The 19432-nt window shown below is 54.8% G+C and overlaps 2 protein-coding genes across 3 annotated transcripts in view; both read right to left on the bottom strand.

Annotated features, from left to right (window-relative positions):
- LOC146058309 (short transient receptor potential channel 2-like) overlaps positions 1–3429 on the bottom strand; it is a 30557-nt gene extending 27128 nt beyond the window's left edge. Inside the window, exon 1 of the mRNA XM_083170560.1 lies at positions 3027–3429. Within this exon, the coding sequence (XP_083026686.1) occupies positions 3027–3041 (15 nt within the window). The 5' untranslated portion in view covers positions 3042–3429. The remainder of the gene's footprint in view (positions 1–3026) is intronic.
- A 4645-nt stretch (positions 3430–8074) lies between these two features.
- The window catches only part of XNDC1N (XRCC1 N-terminal domain containing 1, N-terminal like), a 46177-nt gene continuing 34819 nt past the window's right edge, over positions 8075–19432 (bottom strand). For both annotated transcript variants that reach the window (XM_083170562.1, XM_083170561.1), the window contains exons 7-10: positions 10901–11100; positions 9920–10022; positions 9236–9360; positions 8075–9143 (exon numbers count right to left, since the gene is read on the bottom strand). In XM_083170562.1, coding sequence (XP_083026688.1) covers positions 8923–9143; positions 9236–9360; positions 9920–10022; positions 10901–11100 — 649 coding nt within the window. In that variant the 3' untranslated portion in view covers positions 8075–8922. The remainder of the gene's footprint in view (positions 9144–9235; positions 9361–9919; positions 10023–10900; positions 11101–19432) is intronic.

The raw sequence follows: 19432 nt of genomic DNA, 5'->3' as shown, positions 1-19432 counted from the left end.
GAAGGAGGAAGGTACAGGTGGGAGACATTCTTCACAGGAAGAGGAGCAGCAGAACACGAGGACATGCACTGACACTAGAGGGAGGAAGGTACAGGTGGGAGACATTAGTCACAGGAAGAGGAGCAGCAGAACACGAGAACATGCACTGACACTAGAGGAAGGAAGGTACAGGTGGGAGACATTCTTCACAGGAAGAGGAGCAGCAGAACACGAGGACAGGCACTGACACTGGGGGGACTTCCTACAGGGGTAATGTGAGGAAGAATTACTTCACAGAAAGAGTAGTAGATAAGTGGAATAGCCTCCCATCAGAGGTGGTAGAGGCAAATACAGTAGTACAATGTAAACATGCTTGGGATAGGCATATTGATATCCTTACAAAAAAATAAGGATCAAATATGGTTTGAGGTAACATGTTTAAAAAAAGGGGCAGACTAGATGGGCCAAGTGGTTCTTATCTGCCGTCAAATTCTATGTTTCTATACACATGCACACTCGGTGCCTCTCTAACACACATGCACACTCGGTACCTCTCTCATACACATGCACTCAATGCCTTTTTCACACACATGTACACTCAGTGCCTCTCTCATACACATGCACACTCGTTGCCTCTCACACAAGCACACTCAGTGCCTCTCTCATACACATCACACTCTTGTACGCACATGCACACTCAGTTGTTCTCTCACACACATACACACTTGTTGCCTCTCACACACACATGCACACTTGGTACCTCTCTCGTACACATGCACACTCGATGCCTTTTTCACACACATGTACACTCAGTGCCTCTCATACACATGCACACTCAGTGCCTCTCACACACATGCACACTTGGTGCCTCTCACACACATGCACACTCGGTACCTCTCTCATACACATGCACATTCAATGCCTTTTTCACACACATGTACACTCAGTGCCTCTCTCATACACATGCACACTCAGCACCTCTCACACACATGCACACTCAGCACCTCTCACACACATGCACACTTGGTGCCTCTCACACACATGCACACTTGGTGCCTCTCACACACATGCACACTTGGTGCCTCTCTCACACACATGCACACTTGGTACCCCACACACACATGCACACTCGTTGCCTCTCACACAAGTGCACACTCGGTACCTCTCTCATACACATGCACACTTGATGCCTTTTTCACACACATGCCCGCAGATACCAGTTCAGCACTCCATGGGCAGATGCACTCTCCCGTAGTGGTGGCCATCCATGATCAATGGACAGCAAACATTAATAGGTCGCTGGTAGTGTTGGATGCTGTTACCAGAGATAATGATGGTGGAGGTCCTGTCACACTCAGTGCCTCTCTCACACATGCACACTCGTTGCCTCTCACACAAGCACACTCGGTGCCTCTCACACATGCACTCAATGCCTCTCATACACATGCACACTTGTGTACGCACATGCACACTCAGTGGCTCTCTCATACACATGCACACTCTGTGCCTCTCTCACACACATGCACACTCGTTGCCTCTCACACATGCACTTAATGCCTCTCTCATACACATGCACACTTGTGTACGCACATGCACACTCAGTGGCTCTCTCATACACATGCACACTCTGTGCCTCTCTCACACACATGCACACTCGTTGCCTCTCACACATGCACTTAATGCCTCTCTCATACACATGCACACTTGTGTACGCACATGCACACTCAGTGGCTCTCTCATACACATGCACACTCTGTGCCTCTCACACATACATGCACACTCGGTACCTCTCTCATACACATGCACACTCTGCCTTTTTCACACACATGCACACTTGGTGCCTCTATCACACACATGCACACTCAGTACCTCTCTCATACACATGCACACTTGGTGCCTCTATCACACACATGCACACTTGGTGCCTCTCTCACACACATGCACACTCGGTACCCCACACACACATGCACACTTGGTGCCTTTTTCACACACACATGTACACCCGGCGCCTCTCTCACACACATGCACACTCGGTGCCTCTCTCACACATGCACACTTCATTGCCTCTCACACACATGTGCACACTCGGTACCTCTCATACACATGCACACTCAAAGCCTTTTTCACACACATGTAAACTCAGTGCCTCTCTCTCACACATGCACACTCAGTGTCTCTCATACACATGCACACTCGATGCCTCTTTCACACATGCACTCTGTGCCGCTCTCTCATACATACACACTCGGTGTCTCTCATACACATGCTCACTCGATGCCTCTCTCTCATACATACACACTCGGTGCCTCTCTCTCATACATACACACTCGGTGCTTCTCTCTCACTCATACACACTCGGTGTCTCTCATACACATGCACACTCGGTGTCTCTCATACACATGCCTCTCTCTAATACATACACACTCGGTGCTTCTCTCTCACTCATACACACTCGGTGCCTCTCTCACACTCGGTGTCTCTCATACATTGGCACACTCGATACTTGCAACTAATTACCGGGAAAACTCCCACGGCACGCGGGGAAGGGCTATTCAATTAAATTTTCTTACAACCCCCCCCCCCCCCCCCCTCAGAACTCTGGTTCCACGTATATCGCAGAATTGGTTTTCACATTACCTGATTTTGTGGGGGGTTTTCCACAGCTGGATGGCAGGGACCCGCACAAGGGGTATTCCACTCTAATTGAATACCTCCGATGCCAGCAATTAGCCACGGAGTAAATCCTGCAACTAACATTTACCCCATATTATCGGTCCTTGGTGTAAATGTCAATAGATGTACAAAGTAATCTCACTGTCTACGTCCATGTTACACGATAATAGCCCAAACTAACTGTGGGGGTCCTGTTGTCCCCGCAGCACTTCTACAAGTGACACTTTGTATTATTACTGTGTGAGGGGGGAGTACGCAGGCACATGTAACCCCCCACCCCCCCCAGATACTATATATAGCAGTGATGGCTAACCTTGACACTCCAGCTGTTGTTGAACTACACAGCCTAGCATGGGGATCTACGTAATACGCACCGTTAGGTTCTCCATGGTGGGTCGCCGTTGCGCTGCTGTCCCCTCGCTCAGCCCATGGGCACGCTGGTTATGGTATGAGGTCCAGGCTGCTGTCTGACAGTCTCTCACCTGCCGTTTCCAGGCGGTCTCTCAGGAGACATCCAGTCATTGTGGAAAGAAGTCTCTGCTGTAATCAGTGGTCCCCGCGGGTTCCATGCCAGGCAAATTAAATGTGTTTGTCTCCTGTTGCTATTTTATTTTTTCATTTTGACATTAACATCTGCGCTGCCGGAGCGGTGTACCGTCCCGCGGTGTGCCAGCCAACGCGTAGCCATGGGGGTAATCTCTCCTGATAGCTTCCGCCATACTGTATGTGCGGAAATGCAACAACGTTCACAAGAAAGTGTTAGGTGTGAGAAGGACGTGTCCTAGCTCAGAGCTACATTACAGTGTGAGAATAAAGCTGCCCAGCATGTGTGGGCTACATGCAGAAGCAGCCAGTAACTGGGCACCTGGGTAACACCATGCTGCACTGCAGGGGGCAGATGTAACATGTGCAGAGAGTTAGGTGTGGGAGGGACGTGTCCTGGCTCAGAGCTACATTGCAGTGTGAGAATAACGCTGCCCAGCATGTGTGGGCTACATGCAGAAGCAGCAAGTAACTGGGCACCTGGGTAACACCATGCTGTGCTGCAGGGGGGCAGATGTAACATGTGCAGAGTTAGGTGTGGGTGGGGTGTCCTAGCTCAGAGCTACATTACAGTGTGAGAATAAAGCTGTCCAGCATGTGTGGGCTACATACAGAAGCAGCCAGGGGGGCAGATGTAACATGTGCAGAGAGTTAGGTGTGGGAGGGGCGTGTCCTAGCTCAGAGCTACATTACAGTGTCAGAATAAAGCTGCCCAGCATGTGTGGGCTACATACAGAAGCAGCCAGTAACTGAGCACTTAGATAACACCATGCTGTGCTGCAGGGGGGCAGATGTAACATGTGCAGAGAGATAGGTGTAGGAGGGGTGTGTCCTAGCTCAGAGCTACATTGCAGTGTGAGAATAAAGCTGCCCAGCATGTGTGGGCTACATGCAGAAACAGCCAGTAACTGGGCACCTGGGTAACACCATGCTGCACTGCAGGGGGCAGATGTAACATGTGCAGAGAGTTACGTGTGGGAAGGACGTGTCCTAGCTTAGAGCTACATTACAGTGTGAGAATAAAGCTGCCCAGCATGTGTGGGCTACATGCAGAAGCAGCCAGTAACTGAGCACCCGGGTAACACCATGCTGCACTGCAGGGGGGCAGATGTAACATGTGCAGAGAGTTAGGTGTGGGAGGGACGTGTCCTAGCTCAGAGCTACATTACAGTGTGAGAATAAAGCTGCCCAGCATGTGTGGGCTACATACAGAAACAGCCAGTAACTGGGCACCTGGGTAACACCATGCTGCACTGCAGGGGGGCAGATGTAACATGTGCAGATAGATAGGTGTGGGAGGGGCGTGTCCTAGCTCAGAGCTACATTGCAGTGTGAGAATAAAGCTGCCCAGCATGTGTGGGCTACATGCAGAAGCAGCCAGTAACTGAGCACCTGGGTAACACCATGCTGTGCTGCAGGGAGGCAGATGTAACATGTGCAGATAGATAGGTGTGGGAGGGGCGTGTCCTAGCTTAAAGCTACATTGCAGTATGACTATAAAGCTGCCCAGCATGTGTGGGCTACATACAGAAGCAGCCAGTAACTGAGCACCTGGGTAACACCATGCTGCACTGCAGGGAGGCAGATGTAACATGTGCAGAGAGTTAGGTGTTGGAGGGATGTGTCCTAGCTCAGAGCTACATTACAGTGTCAGAATACAGGTGTCCAGCGTGTGTGGGCTACATGCAGAAGCAGCCAGTAACTGGGCACCTGGGTAACACCATGCTGTGCTGCAGGGGGGCAGATGTAACATGTGCAGAGAGTTAGGTGTGGGTGGGGTGTCCTAGCTCAGAGCTACATTACAGTGTGAGAATAACGCTGCCCAGCATGTGTGGGCTACATACAGAAGCAGCCAGTAACTGAGCACCTGGGTAACACCATGCTGAACTGCAGGGAGGCAGATGTAACATGTGCAGAAAGTTAGGTGTGGGAGGGGCGTGTCCTAGCTCAGAGCTACACTGCAGTGTGAGAATAAAGCTGTCCAGCGTGTGTGGGCTACATACAGAAACAGCCAGTAACTGAGCACCTGGGTACCACCATGCTGCACTGCAGGGGGGCAGATGTAACATGTGCAGATAGATAGGTGTGGGAGGGACGTGTCCTAGCTCAGAGCTACATTGCAGTGTGAGAATAAAGCTGCCCAGCATGTGTGGGCTACATGCAGAAGCAGCCAGTACCTGAGCACCTGGGTAACACCATGCTGTGCTGCAGGGGGCAGATGTAACATGTGCAGAGAGTTAGATGTGGGAGGGGCGTGTCCTAGCTCAGAGCTACATTGCAGTGTGAGAATAAAGCTGCCAGCATGTGTGGGCTACATACAGAAGCAGCCAGTAACTGAGCACCTGGGTAACACCATGCTGCACTGCAGGGAGGCAGATGTAACATGTGCAGAGAGTTAGGTGTGGGAGGGGCGTGTCCTAGCTCAGAGCTACACTGCAGTGTGAGAATAAAGCTGTCCAGCGTGTGTGGGCTACATACAGAAACAGCCAGTAACTGAGCACCTGGGTACCACCATGCTGCACTGCAGGGGGCAGATGTAACATGTGCAGAGAGTTAGGTGTGGGAGGGGCGTGTCCTAGCTCAGATCTACATTGCAGGGTGAGGATAAAGCTGCCCAGCATGTGTGGGCTACATACAGAAGCAGCCAGTAACTGAGCACTGGGTAACACCATGCTGCACTGCAGGGGGGCAGATGTAACATGTGCACAGAGTTAGGTGTGGGAGGGACGTGTCCTAGCTCAGAGCTACATTACAGTGTGAGAATAAAGCTGCCCAGCATGTGTGAGCTACATGCAGAAGCAGCCAGTATCTGAGCACTGGGTAACACCATGCTGCACTGCAGGGGGGCAGATGTAACATGTGCAGAGAGTTAGGTGTGAGAGGGGCGTGTTCTAGCTCAGAGCTACATTACAGTGTGAGAATAAAGCTGCCCAGCATGTGTGGGCTACATACAGAAGCAGCCAGTAACTGAGCACTGGGTAACACCATGCTGCACTGCAGGGGGGCAGATGTAACATGTGCAGAGAGTTAGTGTGGGAGGGACGTGTCCTAGCTCAGAGCTACATTGCAGTGTAAGAATAAAGCTGCCCAGCATGTGTGGGCTACATACAGAAGCAGCCAGTAACTGAGCACCTGGGTAACACCATGCTGCACTGCAGGGAGGCAGATGTAACATGTGCAGAGAGTTAGGTGTTGGAGGGACGTGTCCTAGCTCAGAGCTACATTACAGTGTCAGAATACAGGTGTCCAGCGTGTGTGGGCTACATGCAGAAGCAGCCAGTAACTGGGCACCTGGGTAACACCATGCTGTGCTGCAGGGGGGCAGATGTAACATGTGCAGAGAGTTAGGTGTGGGAGGGGCGTGTCCTAGCTCAGAGCTACATTACAGCGTGAGAATAAAGCTGCCCAGCATGTGTGGGCTACATGCAGAAGCAGTCAGTAACTGAGCACCCGGGTAACACCATGCTGCACTGCAGGGGGGCAGATGTAACATGTGCAGAGAGTTAGGTGTGGGAGGGACGTGTCCTAGCTCAGAGCTACATTACAGTGTGAGAATAAAGCTGCCCAGCATGTGTGGGCTACATACAGAAGCAGCCAGTAACTGAGCACTGGGTAACACCATGCTGCACTGCAGGGGGGCAGATGTAACATGTGCAGATAGATAGGTGTGGGAGGGACGTGTCCTAGCTCAGAGCTACATTGCAGTGTGAGAATAAAGCTGCCCAGCATGTGTGGGCTACATGCAGAAGCAGCCAGTAACTGGGCACCACCATGCTGCACTGCAGGGGGCAGATGTAACATGTGCAGAGAGTTAGATGTGGGAGGGACGTGTCCTAGCTCAGAGCTACATTGCAGTGTGAGAATACAGCTGCCCAGCATGTCTGGGCTACATGCAGAAACAGCCAGTAACTGAGCACCTGGGAAACACCATGCTGCACTGCAGGGGGCAGATGTAACATGTGCAGAGAGTTAGGTGTGGGAGGGGCGTGTCCTAGCTCAGAGCTACATTGCAGTGTGAGAATAAAGCTGCCCAGCGTGTGTGGGCTACATACAGAAACAGCCAGTATCTGAGCACCTGGGTAACGCCATGCTGTGCTGCAGGGGGGCAGATGTAACATGTGCAGAGAGTTAGGTGTGGGAGTGGTATATGGTCCCGACAGTCAGGATCCCGACTGGCCGGACTCAAGCAGCGGGGCAAGCGCAACAAAGCCCCTTGCAGGCTCACTGCGCTAGCCAAGCTGCGCTCGCCACGCTGCGGGCATGGTGGCTTGCTACGCTGGCCACCTATTCTATTCTCCCTCTATGGGGGTCGTGGACCCCCACGAGGGAGGATAGCCAGTGGCAGTTGGGACCCCGAGTGTCGGGATTTGGACTGTCCGGTACCCGTGGGAGGGGAGTGTCCTAGCACAGACCTACATTACAGTGTGAGAATGAAGCGTGTGTAAATCTATCTCTGATACTAGCCATTGTCCTCACCGCACATCACTCAGCTATACAGGAGATGTGGCAGAATCTGTTGTCCCCCCAGCAGAGGCATTTCTCCAACGTTCAGAGGGTGAGTGGAGGAATAGTTACCAGGCAGTTGCTATTGGTGGTAGAAGGAGGATACCTTTATACCAGTGCGCAATGACATCACTGAGGGGGCGGGGTTTATTCCCCTGCACTACAGAAAACAGTGCATCCCTGTGGCATGGGGGAGGGTACCCAGAGCCAAAACTCTGCACCTACATGGTCAGGCCACCGTCATTTGGAGGGGATGCGTTACCTTAGTAACCACTGTCGCCTGTCCACCAGGTAATAGTCCTGTACACTACAGAAAGCATTAATACATACAGATATAAGTTCTGGGGTGAGCTGAATTAAAGCAGTAGAGTGTCTGTCTTGTTGGTATTATTCCTACATCCTTTATTATCCTTGTATACTTTATTTCTATCCATATACACCGCGTTGTAGACCATATCTGTATTTCCTATCAGTCAGAGGAACCACCTCTACTGTGGGAGGAAACCGGAGCACCCAGAGGAAACCCACACAAGCACAGCAGGGGGGGGGGGGGGGGGGGGTCGGGGGACATACAAACCCCACACAGAAATGTAACTTGTGACCTCAGCGCTGTGAGGCAGTAGTATTTAAGGTGCCCATACACGGAACAATTATTGTAAGCAATGCACTAGATTGCATCGCATTGCATATGTTTTGCAATGCAATGCTATGCAATCTAGTCCAAATTGCATACAATAATTGTACCGTGTATGGGCACCTTTACCACTACGCCGCTGTGCTGATCACACATTTTGTGCTTTTTTTTTTTTTTTTTTTGAACCAGCACAAAATAAAATGCATGATAAAGTTTCATATACAGATTTTATACTGAAAAGTACAAGCGCAATCCGGCTGTTAGAACGGTGGATTGGCGCCAAATCCAGTATTTCCTGTTGGTGTATATAAAAATAAACTAATAAATAAATAAGCCCTTGTGCTATTGGTAGATGTCATTGCAATGTCACCGCAGTACTAGGAGCGCAGTATGTTTCTGTGTCAGACAGCGATAGCACCGGCTGACTCCCGTCCATCGCACGTTCCCAAAACACTTACACGGATGTGGCCCCTTGTGCCTGACTGGCGCACAAAGCTTCGCCCAGACAATAAAGGTAAGGACAGTACAAGGTTCATATGGGTATGCCGATCAGTGCTGTGTAACGTATCACCTCAGTGACCACAGTCGCGTTATTCCCCACAGGTGCTGGCGTGCTGCTCGATTTCACTGCCCCGGAACCGGAACTCGCACAGGGGGCACTGGACCCAGGACACAGGGGAGTCAGGAAGGACTGGGCCTAGCTGGACCCCATCCCAGGAGTCGTCTTCTGAGGATAGCGTGATGCTGGGAGGCGGAGCTTCTTCTCCGCAGGTGGAGGCGTGTGTGGGCAGGTAGTCAGCAGGAAAGTACCCTAGGAAGAAGGTATTACATGTATCACACCCTATGTTACATACACGCGACACTGAGTAACAAGCCTACATACATGATGAAACACGCTCTCACCTGCACAGATTGGACAGCTGCTACAGTCTCTGACAGTCTCTGGGGAGCGCTCTGTTACGCGGGGACTGTCAGGATCTCTCCTGCTTGCTGGCTGTCGCATCTGAGTACGGGATCGTGCTCTGCCTCTGACAATGGGGACACAGCGTTCAGTAGCGGTCACAGTCCCCCCATTACTCACCTTTAGGGGAGCTGCGATGGGAGAACCCTAAGTCTAGAATCATAGGTGCATCAGGGGCCAAATATTACATACTAGTTAAATTCCCATCAAAATGGCGGCTTCTGCAATGTACTTTCACTTTGAGCTGTGACAGTTTTTACTTTCACATTGAGCTGTGACCGTTTTTAGCCCACAAACTCTCCACCGCACCCCCAGTCCCTCTCTGCTCCTACCCCCCAATCTGTGTTCACAGCTCCCTCTCTCCATAACAAGCAAGTTTGAAACAGAGCAGTGTCCCTGCACAATTTGCTTTCACCTTCTGTTTATTAGTAATTTGGGCTCTAGTGGTCACTGGCAGTAATATAACTCAGAGGCGAGACACTATGGATCCACAATGACTGCAGCAGGTGACAGTCGGCGCGGGACGGGACAAGCACCTGTGCGTTATACCGTATCAGAGGGGTCAGATTTACTGTATTATCACCTCCAGGACAGCCCCCCATACAGCCAGTCCCATCGCATCTTACCTGCCGCGGGTGTCCACCATTTTCAGCCTGCGCCTTCCACTAGGATTCGCCGCTCCCTTCTGTATGGAGCTGTGCCAAGTTACAGAGGTCTCAGGACACGAGCCTGGGGAAACAGCCAGAGAGACATAAGTCTACGGATGTGACATGGGGCCTGGTTCAGTGGTGATCGCAAAAGCTACATCTTTCTTAAATGCGCAAAACCGTGCTGCACTGCAGGTGAGGCAGATGTAACAGGTGCAGAGAGTTATATTTGGGTGGTGGGGTGTTCAAATTGAAATGTAAATTGCAGTGTAAGAGTAAAGCAGCCAGTATTTACCATGCACAGAAACAATATAACTCACCCAAATCTAACTCTCTCTGCACCTGTTACATCTGCCCCCCTGCAGTGCAGCATGGTTTTGCACATTTGAGAAAGATTTTCCTTTTAGATCAACTCTGAATCAGTCCCCATGTTGGATCTACAGTTGTTCTGGACCAGGCTTGTAGACGCAACAGCACGCACATACAGAGAACTGCCAGCAGGTGTCACCACTACAGTGCACTGTAAGCAATATCTCATAGAGGAGGAGATGCTGCAAGTTTTGGTAGGGGAATAATGAGACCACTTGAATAGTTCCACCAGGAGCTACATGCTGGGAACTGAATTCCACATTTGGAGAGAGATAAAGTATAGACATTGTCCCAGGCGTCCAATCAGCTTCTTACTGTGATTCAGTCTTTATAATGACAGTTATAGTATAAGCTGATTGGCTGCATGGCACAGCGTCATCGCTTTATCCCTCCCACCACAGTCACACAGTATACCACACTACTGTCCCCGATTGCTGATTGTCACACTGGGGCTCTGTGTACAGCCGGACGCTGAGCGCAGGAATGAATGTTAAGGAATGTTACATATGTACAAAGCTGATCCTCAAACAAGCAGCGAACTACAGAAACCTTTCCCCAGCCTGCAAGGAGGCGCTGGGCAGCAGTACTCACCGGAGGACACCGGGCTCTCGCTATCTCCGGAGGGGAGTGGGGTGGGAGGGCTCAGCGGAGCGGTGACTGGGTTCCTGCGTTTGCGTGATTTAGCCGCGGAGAGGAGCATGCGAGCGGTCCGGCTCATCCGGTCATTTCCCCCAGATGACGGGGACACCACCTGCTGCAGCTTCTCCATAAATATCTCCTCCGCATGACTCCTACAGAAATATATGCGGATCATACGGGGAGAACATATGATAACCACCCGCCGGTCACCCTCTATATAACACCCGTCCCATGGGGCCTGGATCACCGGCATACCTGGGGCTCATGTTCCCCACGAGGCACCCCACCTCACATTGTATAACGGTCACCCTCTATATAACACCCGTCCCATGGGGCCTGGATCACCGGCATGCCTGGGGCTCATGTTCCCCGCGAGGCACCCCACCTCACATTGTGTAACGGTCACCCTCTATATAACACCTGTCCCATGGGGCCTGGATCACCGGCATGCCTGGGGCTCATGTTCCCCGCGAGGCACCCCACCTCACATTGTGTAACGGTCACCCTCTATATAACACCTGTCCCATGGGGCCTGGATCACCGGCATACCTGGGGCTCATGTTCCCCGCGAGGCACCCCACCTCACATTGTATAAGGTCACCCTCTATATAACACCCGTCCCATGGGGCCTGGATCACCGGCATACCTGGGGCTCATGTTCCCCGCGAGGCACCCCACCTCACATTGTATAAGGTCACCCTCTATATAACACCGGTCCCATGGGGCCTGGATCACCGGCATGCCTGGGGCTCATGTTCCCCGCGAGGCACCCCACCTCACATTGTATAACGGTCACCCTCTATATAACACCCGTCCCATGGGGCCTGGATCACCTGCATGCCTGGGGCTCATGTTCCCCGCGAGGCACCCCATCTCACATTGTATAACGGTCACCCTCTATATAACACCCGTCCCATGGGGCCTGGATCACCGGCACCTGGGGCTCATGTTCCCCGCGAGGCACCCCACCTCACATTGTATAACGGTCACCCTCTATATAACACCCGTCCCAAGGGGCCTGGCTCACCGGCATACCTGGGGCTCATGTTCCCCGCGAGGCACCCCACCTCACATTGTATAACGGTCACCCTCTATATAACACCCGTCCCATGGGGCCTGGATCACCGGCATGCCTGGGGCTCATGTTCCCCGCGAGGCACCCCACCTCACATTGTATAACGGTCACCCTCTATATAACACCCGTCCCATGGGGCCTGGATCACCGGCATGCCTGGGGCTCATGTTCCCCGCGAGGCACCCCACCTCACATTGTATAACGGTCACCCTCTATATAACACCCGTCCCATGGGGCCTGGATCACCGGCATGCCTGGGGCTCATGTTCCCCGCGAGGCACCCCATCTCACATTGTATAACGGTCACCCTCTATATAACACCCGTCCCATGGGGCCTGGATCACCGGCATGCCTGGGGCTCATGTTCCCCGCGAGGCACCCCACCTCACATTGTATAACGGTCACCCTCTATATAACACCCGTCCCATGGGGCCTGGATCACCGGCATGCCTGGGGCTCATGTTCCCCGCGAGGCACCCCACCTCACATTGTATAACGGTCACCCTCTATATAACACCCGTCCCATGGGGCCTGGATCACCTGCATGCCTGGGGCACATGTTCCCCGCGAGGCACCCCACCTCACATTGTATAACGGTCACCCTCTATATAACACCCGTCCCATGGGGCCTGGATCACCTGCATGCCTGGGGCTCATGTTCCCCGCGAGGCACCCCACCTCACATTGTATAACGGTCACCCTCTATATAACACCCGTCCCATGGGGCCTGGATCACCGGCATGCCTGGGGCTCATGTTCCCACGAGGCACCCCACCTCACATTGTATAACGGTCACCCTCTATATAACACCCGTCCCATGGGGCCTGGATCACCGGCATGCCTGGGGCTCATGTTCCCCGCGAGGCACCCCACCTCACATTGTATAACGGTCACCCTCTATATAACACCCGTCCCATGGGGCCTGGATCACCTGCATGCCTGGGGCTCATGTTCCCCGCGAGGCACCCCACCTCACATTGTATAACGGTCACCCTCTATATAACACCCGTCCCATGGGGCCTGGATCACCGGCATGCCTGGGGCTCATGTTCCCCGCGAGGCACCCCACCTCACATTGTATAACGGTCACCCTCTATATAACACCCGTCCCATGGGGCCTGGATCACCGGCATGCCTGGGGCTCATGTTCCCCGCGAGGCACCCCACCTCACATTGTATAACGATCACCCTCTATATAACACCCGTCCCATGGGGCCTGGAGCACCGGCATGCCTGGGGCTCATGTTCCCCCGCGAGGCACCCCAACTCACATTGTATAACGGTCACCCTCTATATAACACCCGTCCCATGGGGCCTGGATCACCGGCATGCCTGGGGCTCATGTTCCCCGCGAGGCACCCCACCTCACATTGTATAACGGTCACCCTCTATATAACACCCGTCCCATGGGGCCTGGATCACCGGCATGCCTGGGGCTCATGTTCCCCGCGAGGCACCCCACCTCACATTGTATAACGATCACCCTCTATATAACACCCGTCCCATGGGGCCTGGATCACCGGCATGCCTGGGGCTCATGTTCCCCGCGAGGCACCCCACCTCACATTATATAACGGTCACCCTCTATATAACACCCGTCCCATGGGGCCTGGATCACCGGCATGCCTGGGGCTCATGTTCCCCGCGAGGCACCCCACCTCACATTGTATAACGGTCACCCTCTATATAACACCCGTCCCATGGGGCCTGGATCACCGGCATGCCTGGGGCTCATGTTCCCCGCGAGGCACCCCACCTCACATTGTATAACGGTCACCCTCTATATAACACCCGTCCCATGGGGCCTGGATCACCGGCATGCCTGGGGCTCATGTTCCCCGCGAGGCACCCCACCTCACATTGTATAACGGTCACCCTCTATATAACACCCGTCCCATGGGGCCTGGATCACCGGCATGCCTGGGGCTCATGTTCCCCGCGAGGCACCCCACCTCACATTGTATAACGGTCACCCTCTATATAACACCCGTCCCATGGGGCCTGGATCACCGGCATGCCTGGGGCTCATGTTCCCCGCGAGGCACCCCACCTCACATTGTATAACGGTCACCCTCTATATAACACCCGTCCCATGGGGCCTGGATCACCGGCATGCCTGGGGCTCATGTTCCCCGCGAGGCACCCCACCTCACATTGTATAACGGTCACCCTCTATATAACACCCGTCCCATGGGGCCTGGATCACCGGCATGCCTGGGGCTCATGTTCCCCGCGAGGCACCCCACCTCACATTGTATAACGGTCACCCTCTATATAACACCCGTCCCATGGGGCCTGGATCACCGGCATACCTGGGGCTCATGTTCCCCGCGAGGCACCCCACCTCACATTGTATAACGGTCACCCTCTATATAACACCCGTCCCATGTGGCCTGGATCACCGGCATGCCTGGGGCTCATGTTCCCCGCGAGGCACCCCACCTCACATTGTATAACGGTCACCCTCTATATAACACCCGTCCCATGGGACCTGGATCACCGGCATGCCTGGGGCTCATGTTCCCCGCGAGGCACCCCACCTCACATTGTATAACGGTCACCCTCTATATAACACCCGTCCCAAGGGGCCTGGATCACCGGCATGCCTGGGGCTCATGTTCCCCGCGAGGCACCCCACCTCACATTGTATAACGGTCACCCTCTATATAACACCCGTCCCATGGGGCCTGGATCACCGGCATGCCTGGGGCTCATGTTCCCCGCGAGGCACCCCACCTCACATTGTATAACGGTCACCCTCTATATAACACCCGTCCCATGGGGCCTGGATCACCGGCATACCTGGGGCTCATGTTCCCCGCGAGGCACCCCACCTCACATTGTATAACGGTCACCCTCTATATAACACCCGTCCCATGGGGCCTGGATCACCGGCATGCCTGGGGCTCATGTTCCCCGCGAGGCACCCCACCTCACATTGTATAACGGTCACCCTCTATATAACACCCGTCCCATGGGGCCTGGATCACCTGCATGCCTGGGGCTCATGTTCCCCGCGAGGCACCCCACCTCACATTGTATAACGGTCACCCTCTGTATAACACCCGTCCCATGGGGCCTGGATCACCGGCATACCTGGGGCTCATGTTCCCCGCGAGGCACCCCACCTCACATTGTATAACGGTCACCCTCTATATAACACCCGTCCCATGGGGCCTGGATCACCGGCATGCCTGGGGCTCATGTTCCCCGCGAGGCACCCCACCTCACATTGTATAACGGTCACCCTCTATATAACACCCGTCCCATGGGGCCTGGATCACCGGCATGCCTGGGGCTCATGTTCCCCGCGAGGCACCCCACCTCACATTGTATAACGGTAACCCTCTATATAACACCCGTCCCATGGGGCCTGGATCACCGGCATGCCTGGGGCTCATGTTCCCCGCGAGGCACCCCACCTCACATTGTATAACGGTCACCCTCTATATAACACCCGTCCCATGGGGCCTGGATCACCTGCATGCCTGGGGCTCATGTTCCCCGCGAGGCACCCCACCTCACATTGTATAACTGTCACCCTCTATATAACACCCGTCCCATGGGGCCTGGATCATCTGCATACCTGGGGCTCATGTTCCCCGCGAGGCACCCCACCTCACATTGTATAACGGTCACCCTCTATATAACACCCGTCCCATGGGGCCTGGATCACCTGCATGCCTGGGGCTCATGTTCCCCGCGAGGCACCCCACCTCACATTGTATAACGGTCACCCTCTATATAACACCCGTCCCATGGGGCCTGGATCACCGGCATACCTGGGGCTCATGTTCCCCGCGAGGCACCCCACCTCACATTGTATAACGGTCACCCTCTATATAACACCCGCCCCATGTGGCCTGGATCACCGGCATGCCTGGGGCTCATGTTCCCCGCGAGGCACCCCACCTCACATTGTATAACGGTCACCCTCTATATAACACCCGTCCCATGGGACCTGGATCACCGGCATGCCTGGGGCTCATGTTCCCCGCGAGGCACCCCACCTCACATTGTATAACGGTCACCCTCTATATAACACCCGTCCCAAGGGGCCTGGATCACCGGCATGCCTGGGGCTCATGTTCCCCGCGAGGCACCCCACCTCACATTGTATAACGGTCACCCTCTATATAACACCCGTCCCATGGGGCCTGGATCACCGGCATGCCTGGGGCTCATGTTCCCCGCGAGGCACCCCACCTCACATTGTATAACGGTCACCCTCTATATAACACCCGTCCCATGGGGCCTGGATCATCTGCATGCCTGGGGCTCATGTTCCCCGCGAGGCACCCCACCTCACATTGTATAACGGTCACCCTCTATATAACACCCGTCCCATGGGGCCTGGATCACCGGCATGCCTGGGGCTCATGTTCCCCGCGAGGCACCCCACCTCACATTGTATAACGGTCACCCTCTATATAACACCCGTCCCATGGGGCCTGGATCACCGGCATGCCTGGGGCTCATGTTCCCCGCGAGGCACCCCACCTCACATTGTATAACGGTCACCCTCTATATAACACCCGTCCCATGGGGCCTGGATCACCGGCATGCCTGGGGCTCATGTTCCCCGCGAGGCACCCCACCTCACATTGTATAACGGTCACCCTCTATATAACACCCGTCCCATGGGGCCTGGATCACCTGCATGCCTGGGGCTCATGTTCCCCGCGAGGCACCCCAACTCACATTGTATAACGGTCACCCTCTATATAACACCCGTCCCATGGGGCCTGGATCACCGGCATGCCTGGGGCTCATGTTCCCCGCGAGGCACCCCACCTCACATTGTATAACGGTCACCCTCTATATAACACCCGTCCCATGGGGCCTGGATCACCGGCATGCCTGGGGCTCATGTTCCCCGCGAGGCACCCCACCTCACATTGTATAACGGTCACCCTCTATATAACACCCGTCCCATGGGGCCTGGATCACCGGCATGCCTGGGGCTCATGTTCCCCGCGAGGCACCCCACCTCACATTGTATAACGGTCACCCTCTATATAACACCCGTCCCATGGGGCCTGGATCACCGGCATGCCTGGGGCTCATGTTCCCCGCGAGGCACCCCACCTCACATTGTATAACGGTCACCCTCTATATAACACCCGTCCCATGGGGCCTGGATCACCGGCATGCCTGGGGCTCATGTTCCCCGCGAGGCACCCCACCTCACATTGTATAACGGTCACCCTCTATATAACACCCGTCCCATGGGGCCTGGATCACCGGCATGCCTGGGGCTCATGTTCCCCGCGAGGCACCCCACCTCACATTGTATAACGGTCACCCTCTATATAACACCCGTCCCATGGGGCCTGGATCACCTGCATGCCTGGGGCTCATGTTCCCCGCGAGGCACCCCACCTCACATTGTATAACGGTCACCCTCTATATAACACCCGTCCCATGGGGCCTGGATCACCGGCATGCCTGGGGCTCATGTTCCCCGCGAGGCACCCCACCTCACATTGTATAACGGTCACCCTCTATATAACACCCGTCCCATGGGGCCTGGATCACCGGCATGCCTGGGGCTCATGTTCCCCGCGAGGCACCCCACCTCACATTGTATAACGGTCACCCTCCATATAACACCCGTCCCATGTGGCCTGGATCACCGGCATGCCTGGGGCTCATGTTCCCCGCGAGGCACCCCACCTCACATTGTATAACGGTCACCCTCTATATAACACCCGTCCCATGGGGCCTGGATCACCGGCATGCCTGGGGCACATGATCCCCGCGAGGCACCCCACCTCACATTGTATAACGGTCACCCTCTATATAACACCCGTCCCATGGGGCCTGGATCACCGGCATACCTGGGGCTCATGTTCCCCGCGAGGCACCCCACCTCACATTGTATAACGGTCACCCTCTATATAACACCCGTCCCATGTGGCCTGGATCACCGGCATGCCTGGGGCTCATGTTCCCCGCGAGGCACCCCACCTCACATTGTATAACGGTCACCCTCTATATAACACCCGTCCCATGGGGCCTGGATCACCGGCATACCTGGGGCTCATGTTCCCCGCGAGGCACCCCACCTCACATTGTATAACGGTCACCCTCTATATAACACCCGCCCCATGTGGCCTGGATCACCGGCATGCCTGGGGCTCATGTTCCCCGCGAGGCACCCCACCTCACATTGTATAACGGTCACCCTCTATATAACACCCGTCCCATGGGACCTGGATCACCGGCATGCCTGGGGCTCATGTTCCCCGCGAGGCACCCCACCTCACATTGTATAACGGTCACCCTCTATATAACACCCGTCCCATGTGGCCTGGATCACCGGCATGCCTGGGGCTCATGTTCCCCGCGAGGCACCCCACCTCACATTGTATAACGGTCACCCTCTATATAACACCCGTCCCATGGGGCCTGGATCACCGGCATGCCTGGGGCTCATGTTCCCCGCGAGGCACCCCACCTCACATTGTATAACGGTCACCCTCTATATAACACCCGTCCCATGGGGCCTGGATCACCGGCATGCCTGGGGCTCATGTTCCCCGCGAGGCACCCCACCTCACATTGTATAACGGTCACCCTCTATATAACACCCGTCCCATGGGGCCTGGATCACCGGCATGCCTGGGGCTCATGTTCCCCGCGAGGCACCCCACCTCACATTGTATAACGGTCACCCTCTATATAACACCCGTCCCATGGGGCCTGGATCATCTGCATGCCTGGGGCTCATGTTCCCCGCGAGGCACCCCACCTCACATTGTATAACGGTCACCCTCTATATAACACCCGTCCCATGGGGCCTGGATCACCGACATACCTGGGGCTCATGTTCCCCGCGAGGCACCCCACCTCACATTGTATAACGGTCACCCTCTATATAACACCCGTCCCATGGGGCCTGGATCACCGGCATGCCTGGGGCTCATGTTCCCCGCGAGGCACCCCACCTCACATTGTATAACGGTCACCCTCTATATAACACCCGTCCCATGGGGCCTGGATCACCGGCATGCCTGGGGCTCATGTTCCCCGCGAGGCACCCCACCTCACATTGTATAACGGTCACCCTCTATATAACACCCGTCCCATGGGGCCTGGATCACCGGCATGCCTGGGGCTCATGTTCCCCGCGAGGCACCCCACCTCACATTGTATAACGGTCACCCTCTATATAACACCCGTCCCATGGGGCCTGGATCACCGGCATGCCTGGGGCTCATGTTCCCCGCGAGGCACCCCACCTCACATTGTATAACGGTCACCCTCTATATAACACCCGTCCCATGGGGCCTGGATCACCTGCATGCCTGGGGCTCATGTTCCCCGCGAGGCACCCCACCTCACATTGTATAACGGTCACCCTCTATATAACACCCGTCCCATGGGGCCTGGATCACCGGCATGCC

The sequence above is a fragment of the Crinia signifera genome, chromosome 2 (genome assembly GCF_055691185.1).
Source record: "Crinia signifera chromosome 2, ASM5569118v1, whole genome shotgun sequence".
In the NCBI taxonomy this organism is placed as follows: Eukaryota; Metazoa; Chordata; class Amphibia; order Anura; family Myobatrachidae; genus Crinia; species Crinia signifera.
The sequence above is the reverse complement of the archived record's forward strand: the minus strand, read 5'-3'. Positions and strand labels throughout refer to the sequence as shown.